The 27363-nt window shown below is 33.3% G+C and overlaps 1 protein-coding gene across 1 annotated transcript in view; it reads right to left on the bottom strand.

Annotated features, from left to right (window-relative positions):
- Positions 1 to 27055, bottom strand: part of Tacr3 (tachykinin receptor 3) — a 79295-nt gene extending 52240 nt beyond the window's left edge. Inside the window, exon 1 of the mRNA XM_076864773.2 lies at positions 26511 to 27055. Within this exon, the coding sequence (XP_076720888.2) occupies positions 26511 to 27055 (545 nt within the window). The remainder of the gene's footprint in view (positions 1 to 26510) is intronic.
- Positions 27056 to 27363: the final 308 nt, after the last annotated feature.

Below are 27363 nucleotides of genomic sequence, written 5' to 3'. Positions count from 1 at the left end.
GACTATAACAATAAATAAAAGTGATAATAGTAAATGCTATAAAGATAAACAAAACAATAAAAATATAGAAAATAGCACAAGGTAAGGAAGTTGTTTATTGTTTTGTAAAGACTACTTATCTGCATATCTCATCTATAAATCTGAGATTCTTTATTTTAATTACCTCCGCACTATGTGGACTATTACTCTTCCAAGTCTTTCCAAGCTCATGAGACAAATGATTTAGGTGACATAATTTGACTTCAAAGAGCAAGTATTTTCCAGTTCTGTAATTTTCACATTTCACTACTGAAGCAAATCAGGATGCCAGACAGTTCACCCTGAATGATCAATTTCTCACACTCTGGATTTAAGTTTCATTAATTTCAGAACATTATTCTACTCACTTTATTATCTTCACAGTGTTAACTGACATCTCTCATGGTACATTACTATGTACAAATAGGAAATTAAAATTTAGTTCTGGAGGGCCTGACTCTGCCCTGTCACATTGCTTTCTCTAGTTAAAGACTAATCATGGTCCTGAGTTCATACTTCTCCTGGTCCAAAATAGTTAAACAGAATTCTCATCCTTCCTGGGGAGAACTGTGCTTCTGTGTTTGAAGTGACAATATAGCATATAAATAATGGCTCTTATGGACATCTTAAGATCAGCATATTTCAAATCTCAAGATTGGAATAATTAGGCAGGGGGCAAAGGTTTTCTGCAGGGACTATCATATTTGGTTTTTAGGAGCCAGAACTCTAACTCAAGGCTGTAGTTGTAATTTTTGTTTTCATGAAATGTGCACTAAGGGTTCTCAATTCAGGAGTTTTCTCATTCTCAGGCTTTAGATGCAGACATAAGACATCTATAAAACAGCAAGATTATATAGTCACTTTTGAGTTTGGGAAAGCTGGGCAAGAGAAGAGGGTATGGGTGTTTTTAATTGCATTCTACCTATTTTAAAAATGTAAAATAAGGCACTTTTAAACTTTAGTTTGAAGATGCATATTTAAATTATATGATAGATGGTTTATTGTGAAAGCTGTCATCAGAGGAATAAAAACTACATAGCATTTTTCTCTTAAAAAAGGGGGGTGGGAAAAAAGGTAAATTGGAAGCACATGGAATGCAGGAATTGAGATACAACATTTCATATCTTATTATTTTTTGTCATTCTTTTACATATGGAGTCATTTGGTGTAATAAAAAAGGAATTTGTGACATCTTAAATTCCACATGGAAAGCCTGTTATTGTACTGATAAACAACTCTGTTTTCTTTTTCTCTTAAATACTTTAATTGAAAGTACTCTTTAACTCCTGTCAAATTATGCGTAAAATTATATTGACAGACTATGTGCAAGCAATGTCCAGTCCTTGAGAAAATAAAAGTGGGCTGTGCTCCTTAGATCTTAATGGGGATTAAGGATCAGTGGGAAATCGCTTGCAAATATTTTTGTGTGCTTTGTATAATTAGATGAGTTAGGAGCTTTCGAAATGTAACCTCTATTTTGTGATTTTAATTTTGATTATCATATTATTTGTTAACTAAATATGGGAACAATTAAAATCTGTCTCAAGAGTGTCTGGCTTGATAAAATTTCATCATTCCAGTGTAAAATATGTGCAATATCTAGCTACTTGAAAACCTTCACATAGAAACTGGACAGGGTGAATGACAGCAGGGAATAACTCAGATTGCCAACTTTGGCCAGTTGTCAGCAACTTCTACATGTTGCATGCTAATGCTATAAAGAAAACTATAGTTTAGTATTCATGCAAAAATTACTACGTATTACATACCTAAAACTGAAGGTCTTCAATTCTACCATATTTTCATCTTCTAAAACAGAATATTATGAGACATTCATATTAACTTATGAGGAAATAGTATTTAATACTTCTTGCCAAATACTCAATGCTTTTTAGGTTACATAACAAGTGGCTTTAAGGAGTTTCCAAGTCTATTCCTACAAGAGTAGACTGATAATTTTACTTCTTTTCAATATAGCTGTGCTTTGAGTTATTATTCTAAGAGGAATAACATTGAATAAACTTTGTTCTAATGGATTCCCTGCTCCCTTTTCATGATTAGCAGCTTCATGCCTTTATAATGTATGGTTTGGATCTACAGGTAAAACTGATTTCAGGCCATGCACGGTGGTACACACTTGTTGTCCCAGCATTTTGGGAGTAGAAGTCATGAGGATCTCAAGTTCAAAGCCACCTGAAGCAAAAGTGAGGCACTAAGCAATTCAATGAGACCCTGTCTCTAAAATAAAATACAAAATAGGGCTGGGATGTGGCTCAGTGGTCGAGTTCCCATGAGTTCAATCTCTGATATCACTCCCCCAAAAACAAACAAACAAATAAACAAAAAACTGGTTTCAGGAAAACAAGTAGCCAATGTGAGCTTGGATACTCTTTCTATTGTTAGCATAAAGAGTTACTTGATTGAGTAGCAATTACAGTGACAGAATGTAAAGAAAATGGTGCTGAATCTACAGGAGCTGCTGGAATTAGGAGGAATGTTTAAATTAGATTAAGAGAGAAAAACCTGAGCATGCCCAGTAGAAATGAAGGGACTTACTGTAATAGGAAATACTATGGACATTTGCTCTAATCTCATTCCATTAGAAGATTTCCAGATTTATTTAAGGAAAATATATTGTTCTCATCATTATCAAGTGGAACTGCTCTGATAGCTGTATATATTTCTAGCATCTCATTTGTACCTTAATATGTAGCTAAAAATGGAAATCTGCTCAGGAGGCATTTTTTTGGACTTTATCATCTTTTACTTAATCCATCCATCACCTGAAATTATTGATGACAAATATAGATTCTCTGGTTTTGTTTTTATCACCATGTAAAGAGCTTGTTAGCTCTCCAGAATAAGGAATTTCATTTATGTTCTCAGTAGGGCTTAATAGGGATATTAAATAATTGAAAATTGTTCTGTAGCTATAGTTGAACATCTACCTGTTTGATAGCAGCAGTCTCAACATTTTTCAAAAGAAAATGCTAATTTGTTCATGGTTTTCTATTTGAATTAATTTCTTTATTTAAGTGTTCTCTCATTCTCCCATATATAGCTGAAAAAAATTACTTTTTTGTTTTGTTTGGCTACCCTTCCTTATGACATATTACAATCAACAGCCTCCCTTGTATTCTTTTTAAAGTTTTGAAATAAATTCACTTACCAAATTCAGAATGAAATTGAAGTTTAAAACATTAGAGGAGGTTAAATTGCATATAATATTTCACCCCCCACCAAAAATACAGATTAATATTCTTACACTTTAAGAGGGTCTCTAAACTCTAGTCACTTTTTGATGATAGCAAATTTACCCTAAAGCATAGTATCTCATGTCCTAAAATATATTGTCAGAAATTTATTGATCATACTATCTTTCTTTGTTGCATCATCTTTTGTTTATAACTCATCTGAAGTCACAGATCATAAAATTTGTACCTTAGTGAGAACTTTTATAATGACCCAGTATATTAAAAGTAAAACAATGATAAAAGATCTAACTTTTTAAGAAAACTGGAGTGGCTAAGTACCATAGTAAAATAAGTCAGGCACAGAGACACAGATACTACATGAGCTCACTTACTTGGTATTTGAGAAGGTTGTCATAGAAGTTGTATGGAAGTTGGTTAGCAGAGGCTGAGGGGACTAGGGGAGAAGGGAGGGATGGGAGAGACAGACTAGTGGGTCTAAATTACAGTTAGACAGGATCAAAAAGTCCTGTTGTGCTACTGCACATCAGGATGACTATGGAGAATAATAACATAGTATACATTTTAAAAAACTAGAAAAAATTTTAAATGATAAATGTTTTAGGAATTACATATATTTACCTGATGTAAACATCACATGACATATATATGTATCAAACCATTATATGGTATGCTATTAGTATGCACAATTTTTTTTGTTTTTATGTATCAAATAAAATTAATTCAATTAAAAAATTGAAAAAAGATTTATTAAAAAAGCTTCAATGGCTATGTTACTTTTAGACACAGAAACATCAAAGAAAATTACCAGATATAAAGAAGCTACTACAAAATGCTGAGGGTCAATTCACCAAAAAGTGTAAGAATCCCTAATGTATCTGACAACCGAGCTTTAAAATGAAGCAAAAACTGACAGTATATGAATAGATATTCAAATCCACAATTATAATTTAGAACTTCAAAAAAATTTTCTTATTAAAAATTGAAATAAGTCCCTTAAAAAATGGGGACGCATTCTGAGAATTGCAATGTCGGGTGATTTTTGTCATTGTTCAAACATTTTAAAGTGCATTTTCACATGTGTAGGTTAGGCACTTGATGTGGTCTCAATGCAATTCAGACAATAATGAACATGAGCTACATGAAGTTGTTTCCATGTCACTTTTCATACTGTTTTAAGTAAACATTTTTTAGTAAGTAGAAGGAATACACTCTAAAATAACATTAACAGTATATATAGTGAATTCATAAGCTAGTAACAGCCATTTGTTATTATCAAGTATTATACACGGTACATAATGACATGTAATATAATTTTATATAGTAATTGGCAATAGTTTTGTTTACACCAGCATCACACAAACACTAAGGGACTACCATCACAGGTGTGGTCCACCAATAACTGAAACATTACCATGTGGCACATGACTGTTCTTATAGAACTCAGACAGAAAATCAACCAGAACATGGCAGAATGAAACAACTCTACCTCACACCGGATCTAACTGATGATTAGAGTACTCAGCCAAACAACAGCAGAATATGCTTTTTAAGTGCAAATAGAACATTCACTAAATAGTCTATATCTTGGAACATAAAATAAAATTTAAAAATGTGAAAGAATCAAAATAATTTAAAAATCTTCTTTAGTGATAATGGAATTAAATAAAAAAAATCAATAATAGAGATAATATGAAAATTTCCAAACTTTAAAATTACACAAAACACTGCTAAATAATCCATGTGTATTAGTTTTATATGCTCTGTTATAAACTGTTACTGATTTTAGTGAGTTAAAACAACACACAGATATCATCTTACAGTTACCATGAGTCAGGAGTCCGGGGACAATTTGGTTGAGTGTTCCACTTAGAATCTCATGTGCTTTGTCAAGATGTTGGCTTGGCCGTTTCCATCTGCGGTGCTGACTGGAGAGGGATCTACTTTTGTCCCTTGAAGGGTATTGGGAGAATGTTTTTGAGGCAACAGATTTCATGCCAACTTGCTTATTTAAAGTCATCAGTAGAGAAACAAAGACTCTAGAGCTATCTGCTAAGTGAGATGGAACCTGTGATAACATGAGGGGAGGACCAGCATGACATCCCATCACATTTGCCACATTCTATTGGTTAGATGCAAATCATCGATCCAGAGGCCACTGTAGGGAGGAAGACTGGGAGGAAGAGAGAATAAGAACCATCTAAAAGTACTACAAAATGGGTCGAAGAAGTCTCAAGAGAATTAAAAGGAATTTTGAGATAAATAAATGTAATACAAAATATCAAGACCTATGGATTCAGACAGACATGGGGGTACTGCTAGGGAACAGAGAGAGGAGGATGGTGGGAACATGAGGTTAAGAGAGTAATTATATAAAATGAGCCCACTGGGCTGACCCCCACATGCCTCTTTTGCCAAAAGGCAATTAACCTGCATCCCTGCCTGGCCTATGTGGAAAGGATACGTCACATTCCTCAGGAAACTACCTGGAACCTGCACAGAAATGCAGGCATGAAATAATATTGACGAGAGGAACCCAAGTTACTTTGAAGGGAGGGAATTTGGTGACCCTTTACACAGACCGGAAGAAAGGGACAATTCCTCCTAACCATAAAACCTGTAAAAATGATTAAGAATCCAACTAGAATCAGTCAGCATGGGCCAAGGTGACATAGAGTTGCCATGGCAATGGGGACTTAAAAGTCTGATGTCATCCTGGTGTCAGTCAAAAGTCAAGAGGTAGGTATACAGATGCAAGGACTATGGGAAGGACTCTTTGGAAACTTATCTGGGACCCCCAATAAAACTGGAAGGCAGGAGAGGCACATTGTCCCTCTGCTCTCGGAGAAAATGCATCTCTCCCTTGAGAGTGTCCCTTTTCCTATTTCTTCAATAAATGCATTCCTGTTTCTTTGATGGACATGTCTGAAATCTTTGACTTGATCACATGAATCAGGATTTGAAGGGGAGTCTTGGCACTGCCTCAGTTTCCTGGAAGAGCCCAGCTCTGCAATAGCACATGCCTGTAATCCCAGTGACTTGGCAGGCTTATACAGGACAATCACAAATTTGAGACAAGTCTCAGTAATTAGTGAGGCTCTAAGCAACTTAACAAAACCGTGTCTCAAAATAAAAAATTAAAAAAAGGCTGTAGATGTGGCTCAGTGATTAAGTGCTCCGACATTGAATCCCTGGTACAAAACAACAACAACAACACACACAGAGATCTGTAGGATTCAACTAAACAGTGCTTAGATGTTATTCTTATGTTAAATTTATAATACTAAATGCTTAAAGTAAAAAAGAAAAATAATTGTCAAATAAAGAATTGAAGGTTTTGCCTTAGAAAGTAGGAAAAAATGGGCAAAATAAACTTAAAACAAGAAAAAGAAAATAAATTAAAGAATAAATCAATGAAAGTCAAAGTAGAACAACAATAGAATTAAAAATAAATGAATCCAAAAGTTAATTCTTTGAGAAGATAACTAAACTTGGTGTTATACTAGCAAGATTGACAAAGAAAATAGAAAAGACACAAATTACCAATATCTGAAATGAAATAAGTATTATCGCTACAGATACAAGTATTTGAAAAGAGTATTATAGAATACTATGATCAACTCTACAGACATATATTCTCAGATAAAATATATCAATTTCTTCATATCCACAAGCTATAGATGGTCACCCAAAATGTTGGACTTCCAAAATATGAATCTCTAGGAGAGATGGTGTTATGATTGAATTCTATGAAATACACAGAGAAAATAATGCTCCATAATTGAAAAATAAAAGAACACTTCAAAGGTCATTTTTAAGCCAATACCACCCTGATACCAAAGCCAGATAAAGAGAATATAATAAAAAAAACTATATAGACTAACATTCCTTGTGAAAATAGATGTCAAAACCCCTAATCCCTAATGTAAGTTTTAATCATATATAATATTTATATATAAGCATATATATAATTATATAAATGTGTAATCATTATATATAAATAATCATATATAAATTATTAAAATTATTTTAGGGATTATATGAAGAGTCAGAGAGAGAAAGAGACAGAGACAGAAAGAGAGAGAAAAAAATCCATCCACAACTGGTGTTTATTCCCATAATTTAAGAATTTTTTTTTGTGTGTGGGTACTGGCAATCAAACCAGGTTTTTGCTAAATAAATATATGCCCTACCACTGAGCTATATACTCAGCCCCTCAAGGTTTTAATATTTAAAAGTAAATAAATTTCATCCAAAGTAACCATTTGAACATATCAATAATGCAGAAAACATTTGATGATGTTCAAAATGCATTTATTATAAAGTTACAGCACAGTAAAACAAACAAACAAAAAAACAAAACAAAAAAAACAATTTTCCTAAATCAGTTGATAGACTCTACATATAACCTCTAATATCACATCTAATTTTAAAAAGCTATATATTTTCCCTATGACCAAAATAATGAGAGAATGTCCACTTTTACCATTTTTATCTGACATCATACCTGAAATGCAACAAGTTATGAACAAGAATTGGCAGGCATATGATTCAAAGGAAGAAATAAATAATCTTTATTCTCATAAAAGAATGTTGTTTATGCAGATAATCCTAATAAATCTATTAACCTACTTAGAACTAATTAGTGAATTCAACAAGAATTCAGGATACAAGATCAGCAAACAAAGTAAAAAAGTAATTTTATATATTAGTAATGAACAATTTGAAACTGAAATTTTAAGATACCATTTATATTTTCTTAAAAAAGTAAGACTTAGGCATAAAATTAACAAAATATATGCAGGATCTACATGCAAAAACTACAAAATGCTGCTTTAAAAAGGTCTAAGTAGATGGAAAGAGATGTGTTTGTGGTTCAGAAGTTTTAGCAAATTAACTGTGTTGACAATTTCCAAATTGACCTACAGATTTCATGCAATTACAATAAATTCAGGAGGACTTTTTTTTAGACATATAAAACCTCGTTCTAAATTTTATTTAAAAAAGTAAAATAAAGAATGGTAAAAATAACTTTGCAAAAGAAGACTAAATTTGGAGGAATCATGCGACCACATCCTAAGACTTAGTCTGCACTGCAGTAATTGAAATTGTGGATTTGGCACAGACATAGATCAATGAAACAGAATGGAGAGTCCAGAAATAGACTTATATAAATACGGCCCATTGATTTTTCCCAAAGGTGCAACAGTGATTAAATGGAAAAATGATATTTTTTTCACCAAATATTTCAAAACATTTGGGTATCTATATGCCAAAAAAATTTACATTGGGCTCAACCTCATACTTCATTCAAAAATTAACTCAAAATGAATCATATATCTGAATGTTAAATACAAAACAATAAAATGTTTAAAAGAAACACAGCAGAAAATCCTGGTAGTCTATGCAAAAGCAGAAGAGTTTTTAGAATTGACAATGAAAGGATGACTCACATAAGCAGAAACAATAAGTTCACATTTATCAAAATTTAAAACATTTGCTCTACCAAATTCTGTGAAGAGAAGGAATAAATTGGGACTACAGACCAGGAGACTTGCTAATCACATACCCGACAAAAGACTTATATGCAGAATGTATAAGAGCATTTAAAATGCCACCGAGTAGTGCATATTCCCAGAATGACTGTGTGAGGAGCTCCAGAAAACCTGTGCTTCAAAACCAGCAAAAACATTCTGAACACAATTGTCAAAATTAACTATTATGAGCCTTTAAAATTAAACAAAGGTCAAACAAGTTAACACATATTTATTCATGAAAATCTTCTGGATCTCCATGAGAACAGTCATAGTCTGTTTATGGTGTGGAAATTCTGCCTGCTGTGGGGACATTTGTCATTACTCTTACCTCTGCTGCCCTGCTGACTTTATGAAAGCAGAGTATGGAAAAAACCACTCCTGGGGGAGCAAAGACTAGGAAACAGCATTGTCCATTCTCCTTGGGGCTGAGAAATTAACTCACTAGTTGCTCATCTTGGGGGATTCACAGGGGGCCTACCAAACCAGGCTGGAAGCAACACAAGCGACCCAAAGATTTTCCCTGTCTCCAGATAATAGAACATCTACTTAAACAAAAGAAAATAAAACACAATAGCTATCTCAATGGTAAACAATCAGGGAAGGCTGGTAATAAGGTAGAATTCTTCTTTGGAATAAGCAACAAACCAGAGGCCAGTTACCCATTTATAGGGTTACCTCTGGAAGTCACTAAAGGCTCTTTTAAAATTGCACATGACCCCGGTGGTCTGGAAGACTGTGCATGCAGAGTTGTGTCCTTACTTAAGAGAGACTGGAGAAAGTTCTTGAGAGTTACTGGATGCTGGAGGAAGGTGAGGCAGACTTGTAACTCTCAGAACTCTGTAAGGATCCCATGAGGAAGAATCACTTCCACCACCTTAAGGTGTTTAAGCACAACCTCTGACCTATCTTTGGCAAATCAGCTGACCACTAAAAGCCGACACAGACAAAACTTTCTTTGGATGATAGAGTTAACAATAAAAATCAGGAAAATAAAAACCAGAAACAAATAACTAAGTAGTGACATTATAGGCCACACACTATGGGGAAAGCAGACCCCACAAAATTAGTATAGACAAGCCATTATATAAATAAACAAGGATTAAACAAAGAAGAATCCATAGCACCAATAAGCCCCAGAGTAGAATGGAGGAATCAGAACTCAGAGTGGCTACATAGTTTATGTCAAATGTCTGGTTTTCCACCCAAAATTGTGAAACATGAAATAAACAGAAAAATATGACCCAGACATGGAAATAAATGCCTTCATTAAAAATTATCTTATGAGGGCCTTACAAGTTAGACTTAAAGACTTTAAAACATATTAATAATATGTTTGGAAAACTACAGGAAGCTATGTCTTAAATCACTGATTCATCAAAGAGACTATCAAAGAAATATAAATTATGAGATAAAATCTCATTTAAATTTTGTATTTATTTAGTAAGCAGCAGCAGCAACAACAACAACAGAAAAATAAAACCTCTGTAGATATTTTTGAACTAGTAGAATAAGGTACCAAAGAACTTACATTGATAGAGATTTCCGATTAGAAAACAGGAAGAAAAATTAAAAAGAAAAATGAGCAGAGCTTCAGTGACTTGTGAGACACAAAATGCAAAATGGGAATATCTAAAGAAAAAGCAAGAACAGGTAAACATTTGAGGAAATAATGATTAAAAACTCCCCAACTTTGATAAACATTAAACTATCTATACAAGTACTCAACAAACTCAAAGTAGGATAAACACAAAGATCAGTACCTGGACACATCATAATAGAAGTGCTGTCAAGTAAAGGCAAAAAGGAAAATGAGACAAATAGACAAAGCTTTGCAGTTAGCCAGTTAAAAGAAACTCATTGCATGCAAGGGAGCCAGCTAAAATTGACAGCTGACTTTTCCTGGGAAACAACAGAAACCTGAAAAGACAGTGGTACAAAGTATTCAAAGTGTAAAAGAGAAAACTGAAAAATATACTGCAAAAACACAGTTGAAATAAAGAGACTCTCAGATCAAAGAGACAGAATTTTTTAAAAAAGAACTGCTCTAAAGTAAATATTCAGGGACTTATCTTTGGGAAGAAAGAAACATCAAATGGTATTTCAAATCTGTATGAAGAAAAAAGTTTAAGTAAACTAGTTGGTTGAAAGTAAAGCAACAGAAAAGGACATACTGTGCAAACATTAAATGACAGTAAGTGAATAAAAGTGAAAGAGATGGGGGGCTAGAGTAATATCAGATGAAATGAACTTTAAGACAAAAAAAAGTTACTGGAGACAGAGTAGGTATTTATTGGGAATATAAATACAAATAGATACACACTTAAAAGATAATTTCAACTTATATAAAGTAAAACAGATATAATGAAAGAAAAATAGGTAATTCAACAACCACGGTCGAATACTTATACTAACTACTTTTGAAAATGGGTAGATCGAATCTAACAAAAATTTATTAGACTTGAACAACACAATCCACGAAGGAGTCCAATTATTTATAGAACATTAAATCTAACAGCAGCAGAACACACATACTTCTGGGGTAGGGGGAAGTGTCTAGGACAGACTATAGCCAGGCTATAATAAAATCTAAGAAATATCAAAGGATTTAAGTAATACAAAGTATGGTATCTGACCACAATGGAATGAAATTTGAAATCAACAAAAGAAGGAAACTTGGAAAATTCAGAAATATGTGGAAATTAAAAAAAGAGATGTTTTAACCAATGGGCTAAAGAATAAATTATAAACTGTGCACGGTGGCGCATGCCTGTAATCCCAGTGGCTTGGAGGCTGAGGCAGGAGGATTGTGAGTTCAAAGTCAGCCTTAGCAACCTTAAGATGCTAAGCAACTCAGTGAGATCCTGTTTCTAAATAAAATACAAAATAGGGCTAGGGATGTGGCTCAGTGGTTGAGTGCCCCTGAGTTCAATACCCAGTAAGCACACCCCTTCAAAACAAAACAAAACAAAACAAAACAATAAATCACAAGGAAAATTAAAAGGTATTTTGAGCTGAATGAAATGAAAACATATCAGAATTTTAAAGAGAGAGTCAAAGAGTACCTCCTGGGAAACTGATAGCTACATATGCATTCCCGTATTAGTAAAAAAGAATGATGCGATTGATATCAAACTCTGAGCTTCCACTTTAAGAAATAAACATAAACTAAAGCCAAAAAGAGTAGTAGGAAACAATTAGTAAAAATCAAAATAAAAACAAATTAAAAAATAGAAGATAAAATAACAAAGATATGAATTGTTGTCCAAGGAAGTACTCATAAAGAAAACCAATAAAAGAAAATAAGTATATAATAACCCTTGTTCTTATTACATGTCCATAAAATTTTCTGAGTAATTGTCTTTTCAAATGTGAAGACAATATGCTCATTATCTGATAGTCTGATGTTTTCTCCAGTTTCTATGAACTTTGTTAATATTATTCAACTGTCCTGGTTTGGAATTAACTCTGATCTATTTTAAGATTTAGGATAAGAACCAGGACAGAGTTAATTCATGAGGAGGATCACTAGGCCTTATAAAATGTTGTAGCATCCAACTAGACAGTCTCTTCTCTGAAAATACTACCTGTTGGAAAATGTAGTGTTTCATTGGAGGTAGACACTCTTCTTCAAAACTAAAACTTGAACTGCAAAGCATCCATATTTTATTTATTTACTTAGGAGAGAGAGAGAGGAGAGAGAGAGAGAGAGAGAGAGAGAGAGAGAGAGAGAGAGAGAGAGAGAGAGACTTTTTAATATTTATTTTTTAGTTTTCGGTGGACACAACATCTTTATTTTATTTTTATGTGGTGCTGAGGATCAAGCCCAGCGTCCTGCGCATGCCAGGTGAGCGCGCTACTGCTTGAGCCACATCCCCAGCCCCACCAAGAGTTGGGTTTTTTGCAGAACAAAATCACATGCTTTAGCTAGACGTATGAGTAAAGGCAGAAGATAACAATTTTTCAATCCAGGAAAGAAAAAAAAAGGGACATTGCTATTGACCTTATCAAAATTAAAAGGTTATTAAGGTATTACTTTGAACAACTTTATGCTAACAAATTAAACAATTTAGATGAAATTTTAAAATGGAAAACAGAGACAAATTACTGTAAGTGGCTCAATTAAAATAAAAAATATGAATAACTTTATGAAAAGTAGAGAAATAAAATTAACAATAAAAATATTTCTATGAAGAAAAGTCAGGTCCATATTGTTTAATTGGTGAATCTGTTTAAATATTTAAAATATATTTGTTACCAATAGCTCATGTACTATTCCATGTAATAGAGAAGGGAACATGTCCCCTCTCATCATATGGGAAGTGTTTATATCAAAGTCAAAATATTTCAAAAGGAAAGAAAAGTCATAGACCAATATCCCTCATGAATAGAGATGCAAAAATCCTGAAGACAATGTTAGCTAACTAAAATTTCACATACAGAAAAGCTTTATCCACTATGACAAAGTAGGATTTATTTCAGGACTTCAAGGGAGATCTTAGATTTAGGTAATAGAGTAAAAGGAAAATAAAAAATAAATAATCATATCAACATAGGCAGAAAAGCACTGGATAAAAGCCACCCTCTTTTCATAATAAAACTGTCAAAACATTAAGAATAGAAAGAAACTTCCTCAAAGTTTTACAATAAACCTACAATTAATATCACACTTAACTCTTAAAGTCTGAATTCTGCCCTATGATCTCAAACAAGGCAAGGGTGTCTGATTCTACCACTTCCCTTCTTATTTGTACTGGAAGCTCTAGTTATCAAAGAAAACATGAAAAGTTCCTAATCAATCAGGTAAAACATGGAAATAATGAAAATAAAATAAATGAAAGGCAACCAGATTGGAAAGGAAGAAGTAATACTCTCTTTATTACATATGACACAGTTTTTCAAACTAAAAATCCCATGGAATCCTCAAAACTCAAAGCCTAGTAGATTAATAAATAAGTTCACTAAGTTCATGGGATTCATGTGAAATAAAGATACTAGCTATGGACTATCTGAAAATAAATATTAAAATTACTTCATAATAGTCTAGAAAGAATGGAATGCTGAAGAATGAATTTGATAAAATAAGTGCAAGACTTATACACTGAAATCTATAAAGAATTGCTAAAAATTAAAGACTTCAATAATAGATAATTAGTATTTATGGAATAGAAGACTCAGTACTCTTAAACTAACAGCACTCTCCCATGGCAATGTTATCTTTGTAAAACTCTTTATTCTATATCACTTTGGAAAAACCAGATCCTAAAATCATGAGGAAATTCAAAGGTCCTAGAATAGTCAAAACAATGTTGAAAAAGAAGATAATTGAAAGACAGCTCATATTTCAAAAGTTATTACAAAGGAACACTAATAAAAATATTGTGTTACTGCCATAAAAAGAGGTAAATATAGACCAATGGTGTAGAAATATCAAAGATCCCAAAATAAAAGCTCACATTTATGTTCAACAGGATTTTCACAAACATGCAAAAGCAATCCAATGCAAGAAACTGTAATCTTTTCAACAAATAGTGCTAGGATAATTGGCAAGTCACACACAAAAAGACCAAATAGACTGTTACTTCATCACACACACACACACACACACACACACACACACACAAACATTTACACACACACAGCTCAAACTGGATCATACAAAAATGTAAGATCTAATATTATAAACCTAAGAGAACAGAACATAAGAGTGAATCATCACAACCTTAGGTTAGGAACTGATTTCTTAGATAGGACCACAAAAGCATATAATAAAGGGGAAAAAGAGTGGCATATTGTACTTCTTCAAAATTAAAAATGGTTATTCTTTAAATACACTGTGAAGATAAGCCACAGACTCAGAGAAAAAATTTTCAAATCATGTGTCCAATCACAAACTTTTGTCAGAATGTGCAAAGAACCTTACAATTTAAAAAATATATATAAAATGCCATTTGAAAATAGAGAAAACAACTTGAAGTCTATACAAAAGGCTATGTATTGTGTAATTTCAATGATGTGAAATTCCAGAGACATCAAATCTATATTGGGAGAAAACAGTTTAATGGTTGCTAAGAGCTAGGTGTGGAACAGGAATTAACTGCAATTGGAAGTGAGGCTTCTTTCTGGAGTGATAGAAATGTTCTAAAATTGGATTGTGTTGATGGCTACATAGCTAAAAATTAACTAAACATCTGTGAGTTGCATATTTAAAATGAGTACATCTTTTTTTTTTTTTTTGTACCAGGGAGTCAACCCAGGGGTGCTTAACCACTGAGTCACATCCCCAGCCTGTAGGGTTTAGATATTATATGTCCTTCAAAAGCTCATGGTAAGAAGGTTTGGAGGTGAAATGATCAGGTAAAGAAAGCCTTAACCAGATCAGTGAACTGATCCTCTGATAGGGATTAACTGAGTGGTAACTGAAGGCAGAGGGTGTGGCTGGAAGAGCTGGGTTTGTTTTTAAGGTTTATAATTGTCATGGTGAGGAGAGCTCTCTCTCTCTCTGCTTCCTGGTCATGAGCCACTTTCTTCTACCATACTCTTCCACCATATTGTTCTTTCTCACCTTGTGCCCCAAAGAATGAAGTTTACCATTTATGGACTAAGACCTCTGAAACTGTAAATAAATGAACCTGTAAATAAATAAATAAACTTTTCCTCCTTAAAATTTTTTGTCATGTGCTTTGGTCACAGCAGGAAAAAAAACAAAAGAAAAATTTTTTTTTTGAGACAAGGTCTTGCTAAGTTGATGAGGCTGGCTTTGACTTTTCAGTCCTGCCTCAGCCTCCTGAACTGCTGGGATTATAGACGTCTGCCCATGGTCTGGCAAAATGAATCCATCTTACAATAAATTATAACTCAAGAGATTATTAAAAATTTTCAAATCCTCAACATTAATAACCCAATTTATAAATGGAAAGGACATATTTGTGGCAAATAAGCACACACAAGATATTCAGCATTATTATACATTAGTAAAATGTGAATTAAAACCATAGTGAAAGCTGGAGTTGTGGTTCAGTGGTAGAGCACTTGCCTAGCACACAGGAAGAACTGGGTTCGATCTTCAGTACCACATTAAAAAGTAAATAAAATAAAGGCATTGTGTCCATCTACAACTAAAAAAAATATTTTAAAAAACCACATTGATATATAACTACAACACATTAAAATGAATAAAATAAAAAGAACATAATATTGCTTGCTGGTTAGAATCTGGAACAAGTGAAGCCTTCTCATAAACTGCTGGAACAAATACCAAATGGTATATCCAGTATAAAAAAAGTTATGCAGTTTCATATAAAGTTATATTTATTTATTTATTTATACACACATATATGTATATATCTCAAAATGGTAAATATGTATATAAATATGTATAAATATTTATGTTTCCCTAAGACAGAGCCCTCTAACTTCTCAGTATTTTACTAGAGAAATGAAAATTGTGTTTTCCAAAACCTGTATAGCCATTCTATTTATAATTGCTCAAAACTGGGAAACCACCCAAATGTCCTGTACAGGGGAATGAACAAACTCTGGGGCAGCCATACTATGGAATACCCTTAAGGATAAAAAAGGAAAAAAAAAAGCTTTTGATACATTCAATAACTTAGATAATCTCTGGGATGCTTTGATGAAAACAACCAGTTTCAAAGTTTTCATATTATATAACAATATTAATATATTTCCCCAAAGACCAAACCACACCGATAGAGGATTGTTCAGAGTTTCCAGACTTTTTGGCAGGTAGAGGGTATGAATATGAAGGGACAGACTGAAGGACCTCCCTTGTGGTGATAGAATTATTCTATATCCTGATGGTAGTGGTTATGGATGAATTTATTCATGCAACACAAATCCTAGACCTATAAGTCAAGTAAAATACTTTTTACTTGATTTTAATTTTAAAATAAAATAAAATAGAATAATGCAACTAGAATTTACATACCCACAGATCATGACATTAAGCTCTTGATTTATTATTAAATATCCTGATAGCAAGATATTTATGTGAAAAGATTGACTATAAATATAACACAAAAATTAGATGTTGATATGTTTCTAAATATAAAAAGGAACATTTGATATGATGAAAGGGATCAATTCAACAGGAAGGCATAACAATCCTATATTATATTAAGATTGCCTTAAAGTGTACAAAGCAAACTTACAACCAAGATAATAAATAATTCCCAACTATAGTTGGGCTTAATACCCTCTCAGTATCCAATAGAACAAGAACACAAAATGAGAATAAAGAAATTTAGTAAAGATAAAGAATATTTGAACGCCATGATTAATCAACTTGAGATAATAATTGAGAACAGTCATCATGTGAGATGATGTCAAAAATTGTCTCCAATAATTTTGAAATTTTATGTATGTATTGCTAGTAAGATATTTTTCTGAACCTTTCAGAGTGTTTTCCCCTCAAAATTTACCAATAAAATGGTGTAACCATATCTAGCTGACAGTGAATGAAAATTTCGTGCAATGCGTCATTAGATATCTGCCATCACGTGAGAGACTTGCCTGTAAGTGAACTGTAGTGTGAGTTCTAAGGCCATGCCTAAGGGCAAAATCATAGTCATTGATTGCCTGGTTTTCTAATAGTAAATCAACCACAGAGTAACAGAGTAATAACAAAGCGTATGCACATTTAGTTCACTGTTCTAAATGAAATTATGGAAGAATAATCTTGTCTTACTTTACAAGAGGTTACACTTTTCCCCAAACCTTGAAATATGTACATGTGAAATATAGAGGTGTGTGTGTGTGTGTGTGTGTGTGTGTGTGTGTATATGTATATATATACATATATACACACATATATATATATATGAAAACACAAATTCCCCACAAACCTATCACTACGGAACAACATTGCTATACATCCTTGTTTGTTTTGTATTTTCTTTTACTGTTTTATTTATTCATATGTGTATTTACATGTATATTATTATGCATATATTATATTTTGCATATATTTATATTAACTTTTAAATTAATATTTTACATAAAATACTCTCAAAATGTTATTTTTAATCACTGATTAATTCCTACTGTAAAACATGTATAGGAAAGTCTATTTTAGAACTATTTGTAATATTAAAAATCACAAGCAATCAAATTTTCATAGAAACTTCATTTTCTATAGAGAGGTATAGCATGAGGAAGAGTTGTTATGTCTAAGGGGTGAATAATTTCAGTATACAGAGCCAAATTGATTTCTCTAAACTTGTTCTGGTTTAAAACTGAAATGGCTACTTATTCAACTTTAATCATCAATATATCAATATCAAATATGGTAGTTTTAAAAAATTTAGTAGTTTATTTTTAGGCAGATGCGAATTTATTTGATTATTGTAACAATGACTATATTTCATCTATTTAGGTAACAATTGTGTTCTTCTAAAATTGCCGTTTCTTACATTTTTACATTAATATTTTCTTAATGACTTTCAGGAACTTGTTATAAGTTAAAGTTATTAACTCTATCATTTATATTGTAAATGCTTAAACAGTATGTTTGCCATTTTATTATGCTTTAATGTTACTGACATATAATTTAGAGATAATCCCAAGGAAAGAATGTGAAAATAGAAGTTGAAGAAATTCTGGCTAGTAAAAAAATTAGAATACAATTAGCAAAAAATTAGGGAGTCATTCTTTCAAACTCACAAAAAGTTCAGGCAGAGGATGAAGGTTATAATTTGTGAATTTTGCAAAATCAGATGCAACATACCAAAACCAGCAATCCAAAAATAGGAGATGATTACTGCTCCAAGAAACAGTCATGCTTTGTATCAAAATGTTGACGTTTAGAGAGAAGTGCTAATGAGAACTCCTGAAGAACTAGTGTCAGACACAGGGCCTCCCCACTGCTAGGGACTCTGAAATAACTGGGAGACCATAGCTAGGAAATGTCTGGATATTCATGCTGATTTTATCACATTTATATTCGTTGGGCCTGGAGGCTTGGGAAGTTCAGAGTTATATTTAAACCTGTGTTTTTTTTTTTAATTTCTATGTAGAATTTCCTTTTTAGATGTTCTGTCATTTATTTTATCATTTTCTTTTGTTGAGATTTTGACTTTTTTCAATTACTTGAATTTTGGTTTGAAAATAATATCCTTGAACATGAGTTTATATTACCATCTATCGTTACTATTTAGAACTAATTCTTTAGAATGACATAAAAAAATTTTAAAGAATAGAGTGGAATGCTATAGGTATTGTCAAATTGTATCCTGAAATGGTTTTGTCAATTTATGCTTAACTGTTAGGTTAAAGTATATGAAATAATAATTGATCTTTTCAAAGCTTAAAAAAATTGCAGTTTTGGGGCTGGGATTCTGGCTCAGCGGTAGAGTGCTCGCCTAGCACGTGTGAAGCGCTGGGTTCGATCACCAGCACCACATAAAAAAAGTAAGTAAATAAATAAAATAAAGGTGTTGTGTCCAAATACAACTAAAAAATATATTTAAAAAAATTGTAGTTTCATAAATGTATAAAAATGACCTCATCACTGGATGTTCTCTGACAATTTTAATAGATAAAAAGTGTATCTCATTGCCTTAATTTTCATTTATTTTATTATTTTTATAACTAATTTACATAACAATCTGTGTGTTTTACAATACTCAAGTTATTATAACAGGGATACATATACAAAGAGGACCAAGAACAGAATTGACTCTGCCTCACTTGTGTTCAGTCTGTTAGAGAAAGTTATTAATTTATTCAAATTAAATTTGAAATTTAATCTATAAAAGATGTCATGACTCACATGTTCAGAGAACCTGTAAAAGAACATTTAAATTGGAAAGTTTGCAGAAGTCTTCTCTGTGAAAGTGACATTTGAACTGTTATCCAAAAGAGGAGTACATCTGGCTAATAAGAAATTGAAAGAGGGGATCAGAGGCAGAATGAAAATGGAATGTTCAAAGGCTATGGCAAAAGATAGTGTCATACAGCTGTGAACTTGAAAGAGGATCTGAGAAGTGGGAACAGAGATTAGGCCATTGCATCATGGTGTGGTTGAAGTAGTTCTGGATTAAGAATATCCTTTGCATAAGAACATCAAGAAGATATTGTAGGATTCTAAGTAGTGGTGCAGGAAACATGTTTTTCATGCATGTTTTGAAACATTGTTCTGTGTTGCAACATGAACGCATTAAGATGAATTAAGTTTAGATATGGGAGACCAATGAGGAGGCTACTGGAGTTCTCCAGTAAAGAACCAGGGTTTCTTATACTAAAGAAGAGGTAGTTAAGTCAGAAAAATGTAATAGATTTGGGAGCTATTTGAACAACTGGATGGATGATTTTACTACTTATTGAATTGAGGAACATTGCAGAATAAAAGATTTGGAAGAAAGATAATGGAAGGAATTTAAGGAGGCTTTCAGATATCTGAATAAAAATGTCAAGTAGGTAATTGGGTATATATAACTGGAGCTCAAAGCAAGCATTTGCTTTTTGAATTTTGTACCAAATAAATTAAAGTAAAAATTTTATAGAAAAATACAAAAATATATATCTTAGATATGTGTTTTTGCATTTTGATACCAAAATATATCCAAGATCTATAATCTATTAAAATGTTTAATAACTCAGCATGTTAATTTAAAGATGACATAATAAGGTGATATTATTTTAGTTATTAAATAAATATACCTGTATATAGGCATTATGTTATGTAAACAAATTCATATATTATATATGGCTACAATGAAGAGAAAGAAAGAGAACATAAATAAAAAATCCATGAAGAGTTGCAATGTGAATGTGAAGATCCTTGGTTGGCTATATTTGGGAAGTAGAATAATATGTTTGTTTTTCCCCACTGTGTAGGTGTGACACTTAATAATGAACTAGAGAAAGAATATATTCAAATACAAATACAAGACTGGGAAGGAGAATGGATCAGGATCAGAGACTAGGGGCAGGAATGAAAATGACTTGGAGAACTTTGACCATGTACTACAACTTTGAGTTACCAACTTCTCAAGCTATATACAAAGTGCAGGTGAGGAACATACTACTGGAGAAAATATAGTTTATCGTTCCTTACAGTTTTATCCTCGCATCAAGCGAGAGTATCTGCAATCTGTGATCACATGTTGCTTTAGTTAATGAGAACTGAGAACTCTGTTACTGAGTTGTGCATTGACACCATGCAGTAGGCTTTTGGCCCACTCAGAGGAATGCTAAGAAAAAACTGTAGAAAACCTGTCTTTGCACTTTCAATAATGTAATTGAGGATATTGCCCATACAAAGACCCCTTGAAACCAGAATTTTTTTAACACTTAAAACATATGTGTGCACTGTTGTTATGAACAGTGTAAACTATATTACTAATTTTATTTCCTTTTAATATGTTATCAAGAGGCTTAGTGCCATATTTCAAATTCAAACTTCATAAGATATTAGGACCTCTTTGAACTGAATGTGTGTTACCCTTTTGTCCTAGACATCGTTTTATTTATATAAAAAGATATATATTAATATCTTATTCTACATATATTAATATCTTATTCAGCCAAAGATTTATAAATTTACTAAAAGTAATATTTCCCATATGTATATATGTTTATACATCTTGCCTTGTCTTAATTTTTGGCTCATATATATTTGTATTTTCATTCTGTGGGGCCTTATATGCCATCTATAACCCAAAAAAAACAATTAGATTTAAAAAAAAAAGCTCTTCATTCAAATGGGATAAATGAAGCTTCAGGTGTGGATGAAATTATTTGGGCACAGAAAATAAAAGTAAGAAGAAAATCATAGAGAATTTAGCATTGAGCAAACCTATGTGTTTAATTACTATATGCAGGTAGAGACTCAGAAATATAATCATGAGAAAAAGGCCAGGGAGGAAAGAGGAGATTAGAAAAATTGGAAGCCAGAGAAGGGACTTCTAGGCAGAAGCTGCCTGGGAGGAGTACAGCCAGGTGAGAAAAGTCAATAACTGAGATATTCCCTAGCTTTGATAATGTTACTCTTCAGGTGGAGAAGAAAAGAAATGAGATTTGAGTGGCTTAAGGAGCATTTATCAGATGAGGAAATGGAAATATAGAATATAAGCAACTGAGAGTTTTATGTTTGTTAGGTATTTTATTTCTTCTTCTTTTGTAAACTTTCCATTTATGTTCTTTGTTCTTTTTATGTTCAGTTTATATAATTTTCTTTCTTCCTTCATATTCTCTCTCTCTCTATCTCTCTCTCTTTTTTTGTGTGTGGTACTAGTACCAGTAACTGAACCCAGAAGTGCTTAATCACTGAGCTACATCTACAGTCCTTATTTATTTTATTTTTTTTTAAATAGGGCCTGGCTAAGTTGCTCAGGCTGACTTTGAACTTGTGATCCTCCTGCCTTAGCCTCTCAAACTGCTGATATTACTGGTATATACCACAGTGCTCCATGGATTATATCAATTTCTTAGTGTAAAATAATATGTGACATGTAATGGTTTCTTTTTAACACTATACCTGTTAATATATTGAAAAGCCTATATTCTTTACTTGAATGTTCTATCTATTCAATTCATGTATGTATTGCTTTTTGATGTGCTCATAATTAATTTTATAAGAATTGGCACTATAAATTTTAACAGAACTTTCACACTTCACTAAAGCAGTACTTTTACTGGACACTGATGGGATATTTTTAAATTCTTGAAAAGAACTCCAAGAAGCCAAAGATTTATAAATTTACTAAACGTAATATTTCCAAAAGTATGGCTCTAATTACTACTTTGTGAATGGTTCAAGGGCATAAAATAATTGACTTTAGGCTAATTTCATCAAGTTTATTATCTGGACTAAATAATGAGCTGAGTATGACTACCACACTAAAAAAGAATATTAACTGCATGAACCTTCCCTAGAAGATGAATGAGACTGATTCAGTGTACTCAAATCAGACTAATAAATAATTTCTAAAAATTTTACCAGAGCATTTATATCTACAATATTTACAGCTATATATAAAATTTACCATAATACATTTAGATAATCTGTTACTAGATCAAAACCTCACAAATTTTTATGACTGTATAATATCATTTCCTCATAATCAAATTTGAAAGCACTTCATAGAGGTTCAATGAATAATTTGTACAAATTAGATTTATAAAAAAGAGCAAAATTGAAGATGAAAGAAATTTTGAAGAGTAGTAGCATATAATATACATTTTTATTTCTTTGACTAAAAATATTCCTTTATGTTCAACTACAAATTAGTTCAACTACATATTCCTTTTAATAATTATGCATGCCAAGTATGTCTCTGGGTTTTAAAGACATATTTTTTGCGACCTTTGCTAATACTTTGGAGCTATTAGATAAAGCATATCAAATCTCTCTCTTAAGGTATACCAGGAAGCAATAATGATTTTAAGAGTCTAAATATTCAGCTTAGACTGGACCAGTTGCCCTGAAATTATCCTTTACTATATATTAGTAAAACTTTCTAGAGTTTCTAATTTAGCATGGAAATATGTGCTTAAAAGTGGAAGAAAATATTTAACTATTCCCTAATATCCCCACATATCACTTGATATGTGCCATAAAGAGTAAAAATCACATTTATATTATATTAATAATTTTCTACCTCCTATGTTTTCAATTAAAATATAGGTAAAATATATGTAAGATTTATTATGTATACATTAAAGATACATGATATAAACAAGTGTTATATCTAATTTTCTTGAAGATACTGACTTTGTCCAAATACAGACTTCACAACTAGTTAGAACATGTAATAATGCAGGTGTGAAGACTACTGTTGTTCCTAGAGCAGAGTGCTGTGATTGGATCTTAGTTTAACTGCATGATCTTTGGAAAGCTTGACATTCTCTTAGATAAGTCTTATTTCCAAATGCTATGTTTCAAAATGGGAAGTTTGGGAAGGGCAGCCGAGAGAAAAGCAACTTTTCATTGGTAAATAATTCTACCATGTGTGTTTGTGTGGGCAGGGGCATAGTGATGGTGATGAAGTGGCCTTCCAGGCAAGAAGGACTGAAAGATTCTTGACCAGTAAGAAAACTGGAATTTGTAACAAAGCAGTAGATAGCATTCTTCAGAGGAGTTGAACTTGTGCCCTCACATTCAAATTTTTAGTAGAATTATTTACAAAGTAAAAATAAAAAGCAAACCATTCTGGTGCAAATGAATGCTAAACATTTCACAGAAAACCCAGTGCCTTTTATTATGACAAACGTGTGACCATTAGCTTAAAATTCTCCATTTGTAGAATACAGATCTTCATAAACCTTTTCAAGCCTAACTTTGACACTATGATCTAAAAGATGTATTTCTTTATTAATGAGAATCAATTAAGGATTATTTAGTATTTACAGTTATTTCAATAAAGCACTAATTTCTACAAGCATATCCTAAATATGTCCTCAGCTCATGAGGCAGTTAGGCTATGTAACCATAAGCAAAGGCATGACTCACATAACCCCAGAAGATTTATCTTGCAAACTGTAATCTATTGAATGACTGAAAATATCAAAGGGTCAGCTTTGCCAATCCATATTTGATAAGGCATCAATGCAGAAAAGTTCCATGGACTGGTAAATTATTGAGAGTTTTAACACCTGTAATATTTACACAGTCTTTGAGTCCAGAAATTATCATAATCAGAGTTTTCTCAACTTCTGTATTTCTTTTTAGCTATTGTCTGCTGAAATAAGAACATTTAAAGAATATTTTCAGTATACAAACCAAGTATATTTCAGATTTTATAGCAAATTGCACTGTATAAATTTTGTATAGTTGTAGTGATATAAGAAGGAGAAAAGAATAAACAGCAAAGTTCACATTAATCTCAAACTAGTGAGTGTAATCAAATAGCATTACGTTATCAGTTAAAATAACCATTTTGGAAATGTTGACAGGAAGAAACTGAAAAGATAACCTGTTTTTTTCCCCTTAGAACTGAAATGACAACTTCACATGCACTAAAATTTCCATCAAATTTTATATTGCCTCATTACCACTTTAAGAAGATTGTGAGCATTTTATAAAATTATATGCTAACACCTCTCCTCTGATCACAATATTTAAAAAGCAAATACTTAAGAGAAATTTTTTTAAAAATATAAAATATATACAAACTCAAAGAATATTCACTTTTATATTGGTGGAGCAAGACAGGAGACATTTTCACCTGTCCCAACTTAGAGCTGATTTTGTTCATTTTCTACATTCACTTCTATCCAGAAATGAAAGGGTGAAAGTGTGTGGAAGATCAGAGGTTAGGAGAAAGGGAAAGTACAAGTTCTAAGGCTTTTAAAAAGTGTTACTTTGTGTTTATCCTAGTAAATGTAATAACTGCTTTTTCAACTTAACCTTTTGGGCCTGGTATGTGAGAAGAGTTTCTATAGATCTATGTTATTAATACCACTGTGCTTGCCATTTCAAAATAGTAAGCATAGAGGATAAACTCGAGGAAAAAACATTTGACTTTTTAAAAGTTTTTTTTTTTTTCTCATAATGGCAGCTGAACACAGTAACAATTAGCATGTAGCCTCATTTTACTTGGTTTGTTAATATAAAAAAAAAGTTTTTTATAAAAAAAGGTTTGTTAATATAAAAAAAAAGTTCTTTTTTCTTTTCACAGATTAGAACATTGAGACATTAAAGTGACATCATCCCTCTGCATCTTTCATTTAGCAGTCAATCACAAAGCCAGCCCTGGAATCCACTGGTGTAATTTGTTTCTACTTAATATTGAATTAAAATATATCTAGCTTTCAATAACAGGTAGATTCACCATTGTCTTTTCACAAGTGTGTACATTTCATACTGTTTAAGAAAGTAAATTAAATGCATGCAGGATTTTTAGAAATCAGAATACTGGAACAAGTGTTTGAGGGTCATTCAGCTTCTTTTAACTGCTCACACACCTCAGAATTCCTACTGTGGATAGAGGTTCATTCTGAAAAAAAATATTTTAAACATCTGTAAAGTAATGTGTCTCATTTTTAAACCGCTTAATCCTTGGGATGGATTAATGTTCCCCATCTTCTGAATGATTGTTACACACTTCCAGGCACAGGGTTTATCCAGTTTATGACCTTCACAAATTATTGGAAATCAAAGCTAACAGAGACATGATGGGAACTGTCAGCTTGCAGTTGGAGGGAACTTGCTGCCTCTGATATAGATCTACAGCACTGGGAGCCTCAACCTGTGTAGGCTTTGAGGCAAAGTTAGGGAGTGGGGAGAACCCTGTGAATGAGGTCCAGCAGACCAAAGAAAGGAGGGGAGGTCAGTGGGTAACTCCTCATTTCTCTGCCAGGATAGTGACCAACAGAAAGAAAAAAAAGACAAAACAAAACAAAAACAAACAAACAAACAAAAAACACCCATTTTACTATGAACCTAAATTTCAGGCAATTGTTCAAAGTCATTTGAATAAATTTGGCATCATTAAATGTTTCTAGCTAAATGGTCCTAATCAGAAGGAAAGAATTTTTTTTTTTTTTTAACATCACTTTCTTTTGCCCTCTTCAGTCCCTCTCAGATGCCCTCAAAGAGTTAAGGCTTGAGTGGGAGGAGGCCATGGAAGCAGACACTGGTTCAGCCTCTGGACTCTCTCCAAAAACTCTTTCTTAGTTCCTTTACTTTCGAAGACCCCCCACTAAGCCATCATTTCTTTTGTAACTTTATCTCGCTGCCTAGTTCTCTCTCCTTCCTCCTTCCTCCCCGTCTTCCCCTCACCTGTCCACTGCAATGGCCGTCATAGAATAGATGCTGGCGAATACAGCTGTGATAGGAAAGAAGTTCTGGAAGCGGCAGTAGTTGGCGCCGAAGTACCACTCGCTATGAAGCGCGTAGATAAAGTTGACCAACGCGTTAAAAGCTGCCATGGAGGCGTCCGAAAAAGCCAGGTTCACGAGGAAATAGTTGGTGACGGTCCTCATGCGTTTGTGGGCCAGGATGATCCAGATGACAATGAGATTTCCAAAGACCGCCACTGCCACCACCACGCCATATGCCAGGGACCAGAGAGCGATGCGCCAGGACGGCTGCACGAACTGGTTCGTGAGGTTGGCCCGCGGCTGGGAGGACGCGGGCGAAGCCTCAGGCAGTCCCAGCTCGGAGGAAGAGGAGAAGTTGCCACCTGGCACGAGCCAACGCAGCCATTCAGTCTCCGCTGTCCCTGCCGCCGCTCCGACTCCGAGAGCAGCGCTCAGGTTCCCGGAGTCCACATGGACTCCTCCCGGGGAGTCTGTCCAGTTCTCTGCTGCTGGGAGAGAGGCCATGGCCCCAGGTCTGTAGCCCGAGACCTCGCCCCCCCCCACCTGCTGCCAGCCCCAGCCCACTCCCTTAAAGTTCTCCTTTGCCTCCTGGTCACTGTTGCGTCCGGCGATCGTTAGTCCCGCCCGGGAAGCGGGCAGACCAAGTACCGTAGCTCTTGCTGGTTAAGGGATGCTTTGGTCCAGCCTTTAATGGGGAGCAAGAGTCGCACTTCCTCTGAGGAGTTTGCAGTCCTGGGAGGCGGGAAGGACGAGATGCGACAGAAACAATTTGGGACTGTACCCAGTGGGGAACTCAGGTCCCGCCCTGGCGG

This window comes from Callospermophilus lateralis, chromosome 8 (assembly GCF_048772815.1).
Source record: "Callospermophilus lateralis isolate mCalLat2 chromosome 8, mCalLat2.hap1, whole genome shotgun sequence".
Taxonomy (NCBI): Eukaryota; Metazoa; Chordata; class Mammalia; order Rodentia; family Sciuridae; genus Callospermophilus; species Callospermophilus lateralis.
This window is presented reverse-complemented; position numbering and strand designations above follow the sequence as displayed.